General features: G+C 47.9%; 1 protein-coding gene across 5 annotated transcripts in view; it reads left to right on the top strand.

Annotated features, from left to right (window-relative positions):
• RFX4 (regulatory factor X4) overlaps window positions 1-15,231 on the top strand; it is a 161,101-nt gene that overhangs the window by 1,694 nt on the left and 144,176 nt on the right. For 2 of the 5 annotated variants that reach the window (XM_072742484.1, XM_072742483.1), the window contains exon 1: window positions 1,415-1,805. The exons of 2 other annotated variants lie outside the window; for them this stretch is intronic. In XM_072742484.1, coding sequence (XP_072598585.1) covers window positions 1,421-1,805 — 385 coding nt within the window. In that variant the 5' untranslated portion in view covers window positions 1,415-1,420. Of the gene's footprint in view, window positions 1-924; window positions 1,366-1,414; window positions 1,806-15,231 lie in introns of those variants that run through there. One more of the 5 variants, XM_072742487.1, reaches the window with a different exon arrangement.

Genomic DNA, 15,231 nt, shown 5'->3' with positions numbered 1-15,231 from the left:
CTTCCCACCTTTCCCCGAAGCCCGCTGGAAATGGATGTGGGGTGGGGGTAGGGGTCATCCGGGCATCGCCCCAGATGGTCTTTCTTCGGTCTGTGCAGAAATTTCCAGCCCCTCCAGGCTTCTGTCGAGGCCCTGGTGGCCAGGACACTCATCCTCTCGGGCCAGGGGGATCTTTGGTTTTCCAGGGTGCTTGCCTATCTCTAATCCCACGGAGTGGGTGTGGGTCCCCTGGGAGTGGGGAAAGGTTGAGAGCCCCACAGTCTTCCTGGCTGTAGGAAGTAACCCAGGCAAGGAGAGGCCTCGCCCGCTGCGCTCGCCCAGCTGTGAGTGCCCCGCGGGCCCTGCTGGGGTGCTCTCTGCTGGCAGTAAAGAAGGCACCGCAGAAGGAAAAAGCCCCTCCCTCTACATTTTGATGTCAAGCGATTGCACCACTAAGCACCTTCCGAGCACCCCAAATTTAGAGGCAAATATCCTTGAACAAAATTAAACCCATGTCTGCATTGTTTGCGGCCAAGTATTCCCAAGGGGCCCACGTAGGGACTTGGGGTCTCCTCACACCCCGCACGCACCAAGCCCCAGTAGGGGGTTTTGACTGCCCTCTCCACATGGCTGGAGCTTATTGTGCGTTCTGGGGGGAGAGCTAGGGGGCTGTGGGAACGTTCTGTCTTCTGTCCTTGATGTAGCTGCTGGTCGTGGAGGCACCTGGTCACTTTGACCCCAACTGCAAACACCCCAAACGGGTTCTGTAACAGAAGTCTCTTCCCCATCCACCCCCCGCCCCCCGCCTCCGCTTTCCGAAAATCTGAGACGTCCCCAGATCGCCATCCCGAAATCAAACTAAAAAGTTTTGGGGAAATGACACAAGGCGTACAGGTGACATTTCACTCGGGAGTTGCAAAACCGACGACGCGGAAGTGCAGCTCCGCGCGGTCCGGTCCAGGAGCCTCCCCTCACCTCCCTTCCAGAGAACTTAATCCAATTAGCTTTTCTACAGAGTTTCCCTTGTTATGTAAAGGTCCTTTCTCCCCGCTCGCTGGGACTAGCGCTCCAAGGAGCAGTTCGATTCTGCTCCCTTTACAGCAGATTGCGCGCGACCAGAACCTCGGGCATCACGATCACTATTTCATTCTGAAAAGGGCTCGAGCGACCGATTCGCAGCAAGTGCTGGGGCGAAGTCGGGGGCGTCCGGGATCAGACAGGCGGGGGAGCCAGGCCTGCGCCCCCGACTCTTAAAAGGAAAATCCCCGCAAAGTGCCTCGGGCCCGGGAGAACCGTTTTGCAGGGGCCGGGGCTCTAGTGGTCCGCCTTGGGGCCACTTCAGCGTGACCTGCGGAAATGCGTCCCTTTGTTCCGCGCACCGAGTCGGTAATATATTCCTCCAGTTTTCCCCCAAATACTCATCAAGTGTGGGGCTAAGACAATGGCCCGGGCCCGTCGGGGGAGGCCTGGGGGGCCGGCGCGCGCCTCCCGGGCCCTCCGCGCGCTCGCGGCGGAGCGCGACAAAGCGGAGCCCCTGTCCCCGGACCCCGCTGCGCCGCCGAGCCCGGGCGGACCGCGGAGGCCGCAGGCGCGCGTGGGGCAGTCGACGCGCCGCCCGCCCGGCCGGTGCCCGGTTCGCTCGCCGGTCCCGGCCCGCGCCGCACCCCACGCTCCCCGAACCGCGCGGGGCGCGCCTTCGCCACGTGAGCCAACCGCGGCGGCCCCGAGTGCCCGGCCCGCGGGTCCAAGCCCGGCTGCCCTGCCCAGGCCGGCGTTGCTCGGTTACTCCAGGTACCCGGACATTCGAGAACGAGGGAGAAGAGCAGGTAGAACTTTAGGCCCCGGAGAACCTGTGCCCGGTGGCCGGGGCGGGGTGGCTACGCAACAGACGGGTCGCTTCTTGTTCAACCGGCAGGCGCGTTAGAGAGGGGCCCTGCCGAGCCCGAGCTGGAGATTTCTGCCTCCACCGCTTTCTGTCCCCGGGATCCAGAATCCAGAGGTGCGGCGGCCAAAGCACCCCTGGAGCCGGATCTGAGCACCACGGGCCACACGGCGGCAAGGCACCCTGGTCTGCCGGCCCTCGCTCTGCACAAGGCCTGACCTGGCCCTGCGGGCCCCCAGGTGGGGACATTCAGTGGCCCTGGCTCGGGCCCCGGACGGAGAGCGCCCGGCTGCGAACAGGGCCCGGGCCTGCTCCGGCCTCTCCTCGCCGCGGCCCTGGGCAAGGAGCAGCCGTCTCCCGCCCGGGGGCCCGGTCTGCGGGCTCGAGGGAGCAGAGGGCCCGGGGTCTGCCCCTTGCTCCTGCACCCAAGTCGGGCTGTGTCTCCCTCCCTGGGCGCGTGTGTGCGCGCGTGGCCACCTGCAGGCCCCCGCGTCTGGGACTTGGGCAGCAGGGTCAAGCGAGAGCCGCGTGGTCCCGGGCTGGGCCGGTGGCGGCAGCCGCTGCCCGCGCGGACGCGGCGCTCGGGCGGGTCGGGGAAGCCCGGCGGGCGATCGGCGCGGCGGCCGTGACAGCGCGTTTCCCAGGGGGCCCGCAGGCCCGGGAGACCCGGAGAAGTTTGCCGGGGCCGCCCCGCGGCCAGGCCCTGGGATTCCCTCCGCCGCGCCGCCCCCTCCCCGGCGCGTCGCCATGGTGACCGCTGGAAGTTGGTGGTGGAAAACAGACCCGGCGCAAAGCAAAATATTATGAGTGCAGTTGGGGTGACTTCATGGGGGGCGGGGGACCGGAGGGCATGAGCGGGAGCCAGAGGCACAGGCCGACAACAAAGGGCCGAGTGCGAGTTGGAAAGCGGAGTTTGCTTCGGGCCGGCCCGCGCCGAGCGAGAGCTCCACCGACCTGCTCCCCAGAGGCGCCAAGGTCTCTAATTTCTCTCCTGCAGCTTCACCTTTTCCCTGCCCACCTGTGACCCTTCCTCCCACTCCCGCTCTCCAGGGTCTCCCGCAGCCTCGCTCCCCATCCCGAGGGTAGGGCCGGCTGGGCAGTGCGCCCGCCTCCCCCATGAGCCACACGCTCGCCAACGTGGAAGGTTCTAGCTTGTCTTCCTCATGCCCCGCGGGTCACCCAGGATGGATTTCTCGTCGCTCCTTCTCAAATCGACTCTTAAAAGGGTGAGGGGATAAGATACAGGAAAGAAAAGAGAAGGTGCCTGGTCTGAAATCTTGGGGTAGGGGAGCCCGGCGACCCTCTCCAGTTTTTCCCCTCCTTTGTACGGTGGGAAGAGCCCTGAGGTATGATTCCGACTCATCCGGTTATAATGTTACTTTAGGTAAATCTTTCAGATTTTCATTGTCTATAACATGAAGCCTTAGACAGCTTACAGTCTGGGATTTTCTGATAAGTTAGGCATAAACCTCTTCATGGGAACCCCTGGGTGGCTCAGTGGTTGAGTTTCTGCGTTTGGCTCAGGTGGTGTTCTGGGAGGGCCGGGATCGAGTCCCACATCCGGCGGCACCCGGCAGGGAGCCTGCTTCTCCCTCTGCCTGTGTCTCTGCCTCTCTGTGTGTGTATGTGTCTCATGAATAAATAAATAAAATATTTTTAAAGATAAACCCCTTTATGATAGAATTCTGGAAACCTCTCTATTTGTAGGATCCAGGAAGCATAGATGAGCTCTTTACCACTATCTGGACCGTGACCCATTGCACAATTTTGTGCATCTCTTCCCCACACTAATAAATACTAAAATATTTTGGTTAGTCATCTTTAGAATTTTAAGAGTCCAGAAGAACCTCAGGTAACCACTTTTCAAAGGTCTGTAATTTCCTTTCTTAGTTATACCTAAGGTGCATTCCTTAAGATACCGAATTTTGTGGGACTGTACTCAGCATCAGTTTAGGGAACCCTGATATGCCTCTAGAGGCTGAAGCCAGCGCACAGACCCTCACCTATGCCACAGACCCTCACCTATGCCAGAGAGGTATACACATTGGCCAAAATAGGGAAATGTTGCCATCAAAGGAGAGCAAGACTCTATTCTCCCTTGCTCAAGCTCTTAGAGAGAGGCGAGGATCTTCTCACACCTAGCCACCCCATCTGGGAATAATTTGAGCAGAGGAGCCCTTCTCTTATCCCGGATACTCCACTCCCTCATCTATAGTTGAATGGATTGGATGTAAAGATGGCTATGGCCCACCTAAAATTTCTCCCTACAATCACACAAATGTATCTGTGTATGTGGAATCTGCCAGATATTTTGTAACACAGTTTTACGGACATTGATCCTCAAATGCGCTCCAAGAGAGGGATGTAGTTGTGAGCTGCATCAAGCACAGGGTTTCTCTTCCATGTCTAACACCTTAAGAGGTGGTGATTCTAAGTCAAGTTGGGGTGTGTGTGTGTGTGTGTGTGTGTGTGTGTGTGTGTGTTTGCCTTGGTGTCTGAATGGAAAAGGCTGAGACAATATAAAAAAGATGACATCACAACATGGGGTGCTGGACAGTCAGGTCTCCACTTGCACAGGCCCCTGAGAGCCCAGCCTGCGTGTTCTGCAGGACACTTGGGACACTCTTTGGCTGCCCCTCCAGGGCTCTGCGGGATGGAAAAGGCGCAGGAAACGTTTAATGTTTTTACCCCTTCCACTCTATATGAGGTATCTGTGCAGTTTTATTAAAGTTAGGACAGAGAGAATGAACTCAGACAGTTGATTTGGAAGTGTCAGGTAAAAGTAAAAGAAAATACCTAACGAGAATTTATCAGAGGTTTTATTCAGCCTCATTCACTAAGTACCTGCTGGGTGGCAGGATGGACAAGGCCACAGTCTCTGGCATCAAGGACTCTGCAGTGCATCAGATAAGAGAAGGCGAGGACATACTGAGAGGGTGAGCACACCAAGGGATGCAGAAATAGATGCCTCCTCCAGCCTAAAGAAAAGGATGTACTACTCTCTTGTCAAGTACCCACCAAGGGTCAGCCCTGTCACAGGCACTTCTTCACATGCTTTTTCACGATCATTTAAGCCTTACCAGAATTCTGCGGTGTCCCTTTGAAACCACAAAGAAGGTCTGGAACTTGTGTGGGGCCACAGCTTGTATGAGACCAGACTGGGAAAGCCAGTTGCCTCACCCCAGCCAGCCCGCCTCATATGGACCCCACTAGAGTGCTAGCCCAGCAGGGCTTGGTTTGACTCTGGCCTTGAGATGGATTTGAATCCCACTTGGTGAGAGGGGAGCTTTACGGACAAACATGGAAAATCAGGGAAAGTTTTCATCTTGGCCCCCTAGAGAAAACGTGTCTGAAGGAGTCCCGTGATTCTTCATCTGGAGACGGTCTGGAACAATGGCAGTGATGGAAGGCAGTGTGTCATAGGGGTTGAATGATGATTTTGGACAAACGTTGCTTGCTTCAATCACTCAAGAAAACTACATGTCTCCCGTGTGCCATGCACTCTGCTGGATGCTGGGCTTAACAAAAATGCCAGCAATGTCCTTCTGAAGAATAAACTCTAGAGAAACAAGTAAACATACAAAAAAATAGGTAATGTCCATGAGTGATAAGTGCCATAAAGAAAATAACCACTATCTGGGGTGAAGAAGATAGAGCATGATGATGGGAAGGTTACTACCTTCTGGGTACCCCACAAATCCAGGTGCCTTTGACCTGGAAGCTTACTATTGCTGGGCCCCAATTTTCTTACAGAACTGATCCAAGCACCTGAGAGGGCTCCCGTAGAAAATGTGGAAGTATCCATAGGTAAGACAGTCAATCCACGTCTCAACTTTGCTGCTAAGCATTTTTATTTAAATGCATTGTCTATGTGATGCTCACACAACCCTATAAAGAAGGACCTGTTATTATTCACAGTTTAAATGGGGAAACCAACAGGCTAGAGATGAAAATGAAAGTGGAAGCTAAAGTGTTCAGTAAGTTTCTGAGCATTAGAAGCTGGGCTAATAAGACACCCCGTGATTTCAGGGGGAGTGAGAACCACCTCACGTGCACACCTGACTTTACCTGACACCAAATGCAAGTGCTAAATCTAGCTTTGTATTTATGTCTCTAAAGTTTGTTCCATGCCTTTCACATGCCAGGCATGAACTAAGTCCTTTAAGCACATTATTAGTTGAAAAAAATGAATACGTTATTAGTTGTATTTTAAAATATGTGTTATGGGTACTGTTATGATCTACACCATTATATGCCATGGTTCCTGGGGCAGATGGATACCCAGGAGGGGGGTAGGTGGCCTAACCTATGAGTGGTCCACGCTCTTAGTCCCAAAGCCATACTGATGATTTCTTTTTGTTCCTCCCCCTTCTTTTCTTCCTCTCCTCCTCCCCTTCTTCCTTCTCTTCCTTCTCCTTCCACTCCTCCTCCTCCACCACCTCCTAGTGAGGGAGAGGGTTGTGTTAGAAAAGATGTCCAATAAAGCATCCATCATTTTAGTGAAAGCAAATGACTTGCCATTTTGTCCTGGCAGGTACAGGGTAGGATAGTCCAGTAAACTGTGGAGAACATGTTTAACTCTTGTTGGCAAAAATAGGGAGATAAAACATTCATATATTTACTACAGTTGTGAAATGTTCTTTAGTCTTTGGGATTCATTTGAAGTTAGTTAACATTTGCTTTGTCCCTGAGAATGTCGAAGCTTTCTTCGTGCTCACATACAGACATACCTTGACAAGATTAAACTAAAGAGAGGAAAGCCATTAAGTCAGGTGTGAATATAAGTAGCCTTTAGGTGATCTGACGAATAGTATATGGCAGCTAGACATCATTCACAGATAGGTGTTAACTTTTGACTGGAGGTGAATGTAGCCTGACTTAATGAAAAGAACATAAGCTTTGCCATCAGACAGACTAAGTTTTAAGTCCCAGCTCAGCCACTTTCTGAGGTCAAATGACCTACCTTCTCAGAGCTTTCTGTTTTGTTCTTTGTGAAAGCATCTACACCATACTTTCCAAGGTCAAGAGAATATAATGAGATCATGCACATTAAGCCTGGCTTCTAGAAATTGCTAAGTAAGTGGCAGATATTATTTAAAAACATTTATCTGGTCTTCGTAGGTCCAGTTCTGTGTATCTAGTTGGGAACACGGAATAAGAATCCTGAAATGTAGACTGTTTCCGCATATCTAGATGTTTTCTGTATTGTGTAGATACAGCCTCAGTTCTGATGTGAAGATAAATCATTCTTTTCTAAAATGTAGATAGAGGGATTAATTTCATTCTCATTTCCCTACCTTTCCCATGACAAAGGCATCTTATATGCTCCCGTTTGCCACGATTTCATCCTTGTGTTGTCCAGTTTGTCAAAGGAAGTAGAAAATGTGTCTTTGTAGGGGTAACACCTGTTGGCTTGAATTTGAATCCTGGAAGGAAGCTCCACAAAGCACTCAGACTAGCTATAGATTCCACCCCTTTGTCGGAGGCCTGGCCACAAGTCCTGATGCCCTTCGGTTCTGGAATATGAAGGCCTCACATTCTCCATTCCTGCCCCCCTTTCTGATTGTAGGCATCACTGTTTTAAAGACAACCATTTTACACTTGATTTTCCAGAAGTGGAAAATTCTGTTTCAAACGAGCCACTCTCTGAAACTCGGTTGAGCAAGATATACAGACACAGTTTAATTCTTTTGTCTTTCTTGCATATTTTTTAATGCAAGGAGGAAAATACTCATTTGTTCCGTTTCTGTTTTTATAGTATGCTTTTTACCTGCATTGTGATTTTTGAATTTTTAAAAAAATTTTATTTATTTATTATTCATGATATATATATATAGAGAGAGGCAGAGATACAGGCAGAGGGAGAAGCAGGCTCCATGCCAGGAGCCCGACACGGGACTCGATCCCGGGACTCCAGGATAGCGCCCTGGGCCAAAGGCAGGCTCTAAACCTCTGAGCCACCCAGGGATCCCCTGATTTTTGAATTTTTAAAATATTAACCACTTTCTTTCAGAGAGAGAGAGAGAGAGATCATAAAAAGCAGAAAAGAATGCAATTCATCCAGTAGGTTCTCATTGAATAATGTCCAAATATAGGCAACTAGGACTGGATTGCCCTGTACCAGTAGATTATCTGGTTTTTGTCATGTTAGATCTGATCCTCAGAGCAGAATAACTTCAAAATATGTATGTAGTTTCCACTTTTGTGGTTGGTTAATCCCCAATTAGACATAAAAGCATAATCTTCCTCTGATCAATTAATAATTATTAATAGGCAGGTGAAGGTGGACATGGTGGGTTTGCATTGTCGTAATTGTCTTGTTTTAATTTAAAGGGATAATGAGAAAGCCTTTGAAAAGGCTGCAACTGGTGAAGGGTAGTTAGCACTTGGTGTCCTGTGTGTTTCCTGACTAACCAATTGTGGTAAAGGTCAGTGTTGTTTAGATGCAGCCTAAATGAGATTGATGAACATGGCAGATTTTTATTTAATCGGAATGGAGAATTATCACTTCATAAGCATTGATCCTCTGAATCCATCTTGTTGGAGAAAATGCACTCAGTCAACACAAGTGAACTGCTCTTGAACTAGATTTCATACTGTCATTTGAATAATCTGAAAAGTGATTAGTGATCGTTAATTACACCAGCAGCATCTAATTTTTGAGGTGCAGGTTCATTTGGTGAAGAAAATTATGACAGTGTGTTTGTTTGGAATCTTCTGATTGCCACAAGATCATCTCAAACTAGTATTAGACTTTTTTTTTTTAAAGATTTTATTTTTTCATGAGAGACACACAGAGAGAGAGAGAGGGGCAGAGACACAGGCAGAGGGAGAAGCAGGCTCCATGCAGGAAGCCTGATGTGGGACTTGATCCTGGGTCTCCAGGATCTGGCCCTGGGCTGAAGGCAGCGCTAAACCGCTGAGCCACCCGGGCTGCCTAGTATTAGGCTTTTGAAGAAAGAGGTATTTCTTTAAACATTACAGTTATTGAATTTATAATTTTTAAAAAATGAGCATAAGTGATTTTTTGAGTCTCACGTCATCTTTTTCAGAAGGATTAGTCTAAATTTGGGGTGTTCCTAGTGGGTGCAAGGTATTTCTAATTTGTATACTGTTTCTAAATGCCCATGGGTAGGCTGGTTCTTATTGAAGTTATTAGGATTTTACAAAGTTCCAGAATTGAGCCCATGACATATACTCAAATTTGTTTATGACATGATATTGATTACTTTAAATATTTTTCTATGTTTTCTTTGCAAGGTTCAGGTCCACTGATAATAAATAGACAGTAGGGCAGGAATTAGGAATTAGGAATTAGGAGGTACCTATAATAGTTTCTTGTTCCACCCAAAAGAAAACCAACTAGTTTTGTGTCATCCTTCTATGACTAAAAAGGCTATGTTATCTCTGTTTCTAGTTTAATTTCTTCTACTTGATGACTGCTTTTACAAAAGTGAAATAGATTATCTATAAAAGCATTACTTAACATCATGCAAAATAAATAATAATGGCTGAGAAAGCCCTGGGAATTTACATAGAAGAGAGATTCCAGAGGGCTAGAGGCCCTCAGTTAAATCATTGAAACTTTCAAGCATTGGAAAGAAGATTTCCAAAGCGTTGAGCGCTTGTTGTGAGAGAGCCTTTGGTCTCCATGAACTTTTATTTTCAACTCAGTGGGCAGAGTTTTTGAGGTTGCTGTGGTTTGAGTAGGGGACCTTTTCAGAAGTGCCAGACTTTTAGAAAAATAAAAATAAAAAAACAAACCCCAGCTTTTCTTCTAATCAAGGCTCTGTTTTCAAGTTTGAAAACTTTGCTGCGATTAGAAGAATGAATTATTCCTCTGGTTGGTTGGGGCTTCCTCAGGGTTCCCAGGCAGCAGAGCACAGCTGAGGAGGTGCTGGGAGCAGGGATTGCTGACCGCCCAGACCTGCCCCACAGGCACTGTGCAAGCTTGGGGAGCACCACCTGGAGCACAGCTGGGAAAGCGCATGGATGGGGGTGTCCAGAGGGCTGCAGAGGAGTCTGAGAGATGAGAGCCGAAGAAAGGGACTCCCTGAGGGTCTGGGTTTTGTTCAAAGGGTTTTGTGGTTTTGAGAGGTTATAAAACAAACAAACTAACTAAAAGCTCCACCAAAACTGTGTGATTGTAGACAGTACCTGGAGACTATATATTGACACATAGATCATTATTGAGAGGAAAAGGCTGAAGGGGCTGGGAGAAAGTGAGGAAGAGATGAAGGGAGGGTGGGAGGTAAGAAGGAAACTACATTGAAATCATTTTGGTAACTGATGTCAGGTTGGCTGAATGAGTTATTCTCAAAACTGTTGCTTTTTAAATAAAGATGACCCCCTTTTTGAAACTGGGTAGAAGATTAATAAAATTTATAAGCTCTCCCAGGTGCTGTGCTAAGTGCTTATGTACACTACCTCATTTAATTCTTACACTGAACCTTTGGTATTACTGTCCCTGTCTTACAGGTGAGGAAACCGAGATTCAGAGAGCCTAGTTAACATGTCCGGGCCAAACAGCTGGTGTCAGACTAGGTTTTGAACACAGCTTAATTCTGATTCTGAAGCCAGGCTGCCTCCTTGCCTCCCCAGACCTAGACTTGGAAGGAAAACCTTTTAAGTGTCCATTCTAGCTTATCTCCTCTACCACCTAAAGAAGTTCAGGAGGTCAGGTCATCCCTGATCCGTGATCCTGGGTGGAGACAGCAACCCACACTGTAGTTCTTTGGAGCACACTGTCACGGGTGGCAGTGGGTATCTGGCTGCCACGGGGACCTCAATGTGACTTTGGCAACAGGCTGCTGATTGAGGACACCCACAGGTGCTCCTTCCTATAGGAGTGCCTGGGAGCAGAGCATGCCTTTCATCTCAAATCCATTTCAGAGCTTGTAAATCCAACCTGGCATCACCACAGGATAGGTATTCCCTGTGCCAGTTACTTTGGCAAATCTGACATGGTATTCACCTTATCATGACTTCATATCTATTTACTTACATATGTGATTTTTCCTTATAACAGGTTCAGCGTAAAAGCCTTGGTGTTAAAATAAAAGAGCACCTTCCATGTGCATAGCATGTTATAGTTTGCAGTCATGGATGCAGTCATTCATGGGGGGAGTTTGCAGTCATTGGCACAACCATTAGCAGCTCTGGCTTTGGAATCCCATAGGCTTGGGGAGAAGGGGCTTTGCCATAAGCTGGATGTATGAGCTCAGTAAGTGAAGTCAGCCCTCTGAGCCTCAGTTTGCTTGTGAATAAAGTGGGGCCAGGCATAGTACCCACATCCTATTGTGAGGATTAAATGAAGTAAAGTATAAAAGGGTCAGCACGGGGTCTTGGCATGTCATAAAAGCTCAAAAAACAAATAGTTCATTGAGCATGTTCTCCACCTTGTGCTCTCCGAGTAGCTTCCAACACCCACCTTCTCCTCCACGCTGCCCTCCCACCAAGGACAGCATAGGAGAAGAAAACAAAAATTTTATACAACATCCCTGCTGTGTTCAGTCTTTGCAATACAGGACCTCATAAACCTGTGAGCTAGGCGGGATCTTTCCCAATTCTTAGTGAAGCTGCCACTCAATGGGTTCAGTCAAACGCACTGGCTCATATGGCGAGAGGGGATCCACCCTGCGGTCACTCATCTTGCTTTCTTGAAACCAGGCCATCTCTCCACCATTTAAAAACATAAGGAAAGGGACTGTCTTAACAGCTTCGTGCGTCAAGTGCACGTTTTCCAGTAGTTTTACATGTTTACTGGATGCTTCTTCCTTTGTTTCTCCAGATTTACACCTGTGTTGTCATTATCCGGCCTTAGCCCAGTGCAAAGCATCTACCAGGGTGTCTTGCACAAGTCAGTGCTCAGTAAATATTTACTTAAGGTATAGGTCAATCTGGAAAATCTAGGTAACTTGGTGAAGCATGTGACCTTGGCTCAGGTCACGATCCTGGGGTCCTGGGATGGAGCCCCACGTCGGGCTCCCTGCTCAGCGGGGTGTCTGCTTGTCTGTCGCCCTGTGCTCTCTCTCACTCTCTCAAATAAATACATAAAATCTTAAAGCTGTAAGTCAATCCGCCCCTCATGTTATGAAGAATGCTGCATCTCTTTGCTTACGTTCTAGGAAACCTGGCTCACAGCTCTCTGCACACAAGTCCTTGATAAACTTGCTGCAGCTGCGTTGGCCTTCTTCTGCACCCCTACTAGGTGCCAGGCGTGGTGGCTGGGGCCATTCATTCCTTTCCCTCCAGGCTCTCCTCACTGATCTGCAATTCTGTCAAGCTCTGTCCTAATTACAGGGAACAGTGGGGTAAATAAGGTACAGTCAGCTCTTAGGGAGCTTATATTATTTGTCCTAATCCTCCTAGTAGTTTCATGGGGTAGTTTTTTGTTTATATATAGAAAGGAAATTGAGGCTTATGAGGTAAACTAATTTGCCTACGGTCACAGAGCTTAGCTACTTGTAAGGGGCGGGGGGGAGGGGGGGCGGGCAGTAGAACCAGTGTCCTGACTTCCAGGCTCTTGACAGCACCAAAGGATCTAAGAATCAAACCAAAAGAATGCTAACAGAAGGGCCTAGTGTGGCATGCCTTGCAGGTGGGCATAACATAAAAATTATAACAGCTAAGACGTTCATAGTTCTTATGTGACTACTCTGTGCAGTGTTCAATTAAATTTCATAGAAATTCCATGAGATGCTGTTATCACCACCTGCATTTTGTAGATTAAAAGAAAAAACTGAGTCTCAAGGTGGTTGGGTCCTTCACCCAAGGTCACACAGCGAGGAAATCAGACTTGAACCTGGTAGTTGAGCTCCTCGGACTGTGTGCTTAACACCTACACTGTTGTTAAAGCACGCAGGTCCGTGGGAATCAGTGGTTCCATGGTTCTAGAATAGGCACTATGCTAAGTCCTTTCTATACCTCACACCATTAAGATGAGGTGGGCACAGTATCAACTCTCCATGTTCAACACAAGGGATCACTGAGGTTGAGAGACTTCGCCGAAAGTAGGAAGGCCAGAATCCAGCCCACTCATTTCTGGCTGGTTACTAAGCCCACGTGCTTGCTTTTCCTGCTTCTATGTGACTCTCAGGAAATGATTTGAAAAAGAGAAAAAATATGCACCAAGTTGTTCATTAAGACATTATAAAAATAGGAATTTTGGTTCCAGGGAACTCTGGGCATCTATCAAAAATAAATATGAGGGCTGTGGTGAAACAGGAAAAATCTATGTAATGGAATGTTAAAGGGAAAAATGAACAGAAATTGTGTTTGCTCACTGGGGATATAGTTCATATACGTGAATATGTGGACGTGAAACCAGGAGCAGCACAGAAGGACAAGTGGTTTACATGTGAGGGAGTGGGATTGTGGAGGAATATGCTCCCCCTTTCAACATTTTAAAATATAGTTTCTAGGATAGATTAACACAGGAAAGAAGAAAACGTTTTGCCTAAGCGAAGGATGTTTTGGTGATTTCTCTCAAAAGTTCAGACTAGTTGGAATTCTCTTTGGGTCCTGCAGTCAGGAGCGTCTGGCTCCTGAGGTCCTGGAGGGAAGCCACATTCCCTAGTAGAGGGGGTGAGAAGAAATGCAAAAGAGACAAAACCAACACACAAACTAGAAAAAGCAATGATGTCAGGGATCAAATAAAATCAGGTGCTGGGCACAGTGAGTAGCCTTGGCCCCAGTAACCTGCTTTCAGACTTTTATATGTTTCAGTGATGTTGTAATAATAGAAACAGAAACAAAGGGAAAGGCTGCTAGCTTTAGGTGGTGGTAGGTACGCTCCCCCGCAAAAGTTGAGGGAAAGCAAAATTTTTACAGCCTGTTTATGCAGTCACATTGATTAACTCTGGTGTTCCCGGGGATATTTTCAGAGCAGAGATCTGCTTTTACATTGAATATATCTTCAACAGGAGATGGCACCGAACACCTTAGCTTTAATTTTTTCTAGTCTCCGGGGACTGTCGGGTAATCTGTGATCTGTCAGCTAATGGCACTGGTGCCCTTTGGGGTTTCTTCATTAATTCTGGCTTATTGCCAGTAATGACACCTTCCATAATCTCTGTGACCACTTTAGAGTTTTCTGTACTGAATTTTCCTAAAGTGAGAAAGGGCAGTAACATTCTTGAGCACCTGTAGTGTATTTGGTACCATGTGAAACCCAGCATAGTACTCACAATGAGACTTTAAGGCCTATGTAGTTACAGGTGTTAGAGTATATGGTAATGAATGGTTAGATGGAGCTGCTGACTTATTTTTTTAATTAAGATTTTATTTATTGATTGATGAGAGACACAGAAAAAGAGGCAGAGACACAGGCAGTAGGAGAAGCAGGCTCCATGCAAGGGAGCCCGACATGGCACTCGATCCTGGGACTCCAGGATCACACCCCGGGCCAAAGGCAGGTGCTAAACCGCTGAGCCACCCAGGTGTCCCTGCTGACTTATTTTTAGTTAAATTGTCATACGTTAAAGATATTCTTTCACATATGGGTGCTTTTAAGGTCTATTTTTGTTGATTGTGTCTGGACAATGACTGTGTGTTTTGTTTACTGTTATATCTTCAGACCCCAGAATAGTGTCTGACAATAGTTGCTTAATATTTTTTGAATGAATAATTTAAGAAAAAGTAAGTTAATGGTTAGGTCAGAGTCAGGTTCAAATCCCAGCTCATCTATGTACTGGCTCTGTGACTTTGGGCAAGTCATTGCTGCGATGTTTGTGAAGATTATGGTGCTGACTTTGGCAGGCTGCGTTCCAGGAGATGTCACTAGTGTCACCTGGGGCTCACCTGCATTATCCCATGATTGAGATATTAGCTGATGAGGAAGACACACAAGGACAATTGGCCACATGGGCCGGCTAGCAGAGTGAATACCATTAGCCAAAAAGAAGGCAAAGTTCTCAGCTTTTCTCGTCTAGCCCTTTCTCTCTGGGCCTTGCTCCCCCATCTATAAAATGAGATAATAGGTCCTATATATGAAGTAATTACAAGAAGAGGTATGTGAGCAGTTTAGCACAGTGGTGCAAAGTGGAAGCTCACACAATGGTAAACTGAGGCTCAAGAACATGTAAGTACGTGGTCAAGGTCACAAACCAGTGAGACAGCGAGGCTTAGCAGTCAGACCTTCCTACTCAGTCCTTTGTATTGGATCCCCCGGCCGACAGGAGTGGCTTCCTCACTGTGGTCAAGAGTTAGTTGACTCAGGCACCCACTCTTATTAGTTTCCAGACCTGCAAGAGATTGCCCAGTGTCCAAAGAGGGAGCTAGCACAGCCAGCAGGTGCACTTCAGGGGTCATGAGAGGCCCCTAGAAACCAAGAGTGAGTAGTTTGGGCAGATGAGAAAGCACCAAGGCTG

The sequence above is a fragment of the Vulpes vulpes genome, chromosome 16, assembly GCF_048418805.1.
Source record: "Vulpes vulpes isolate BD-2025 chromosome 16, VulVul3, whole genome shotgun sequence".
Lineage (NCBI taxonomy): Eukaryota > Metazoa > Chordata > Mammalia > Carnivora > Canidae > Vulpes > Vulpes vulpes.
Note: the sequence above shows the minus strand (reverse complement) of the source record. Positions and strands in the feature narration are given on the sequence as shown.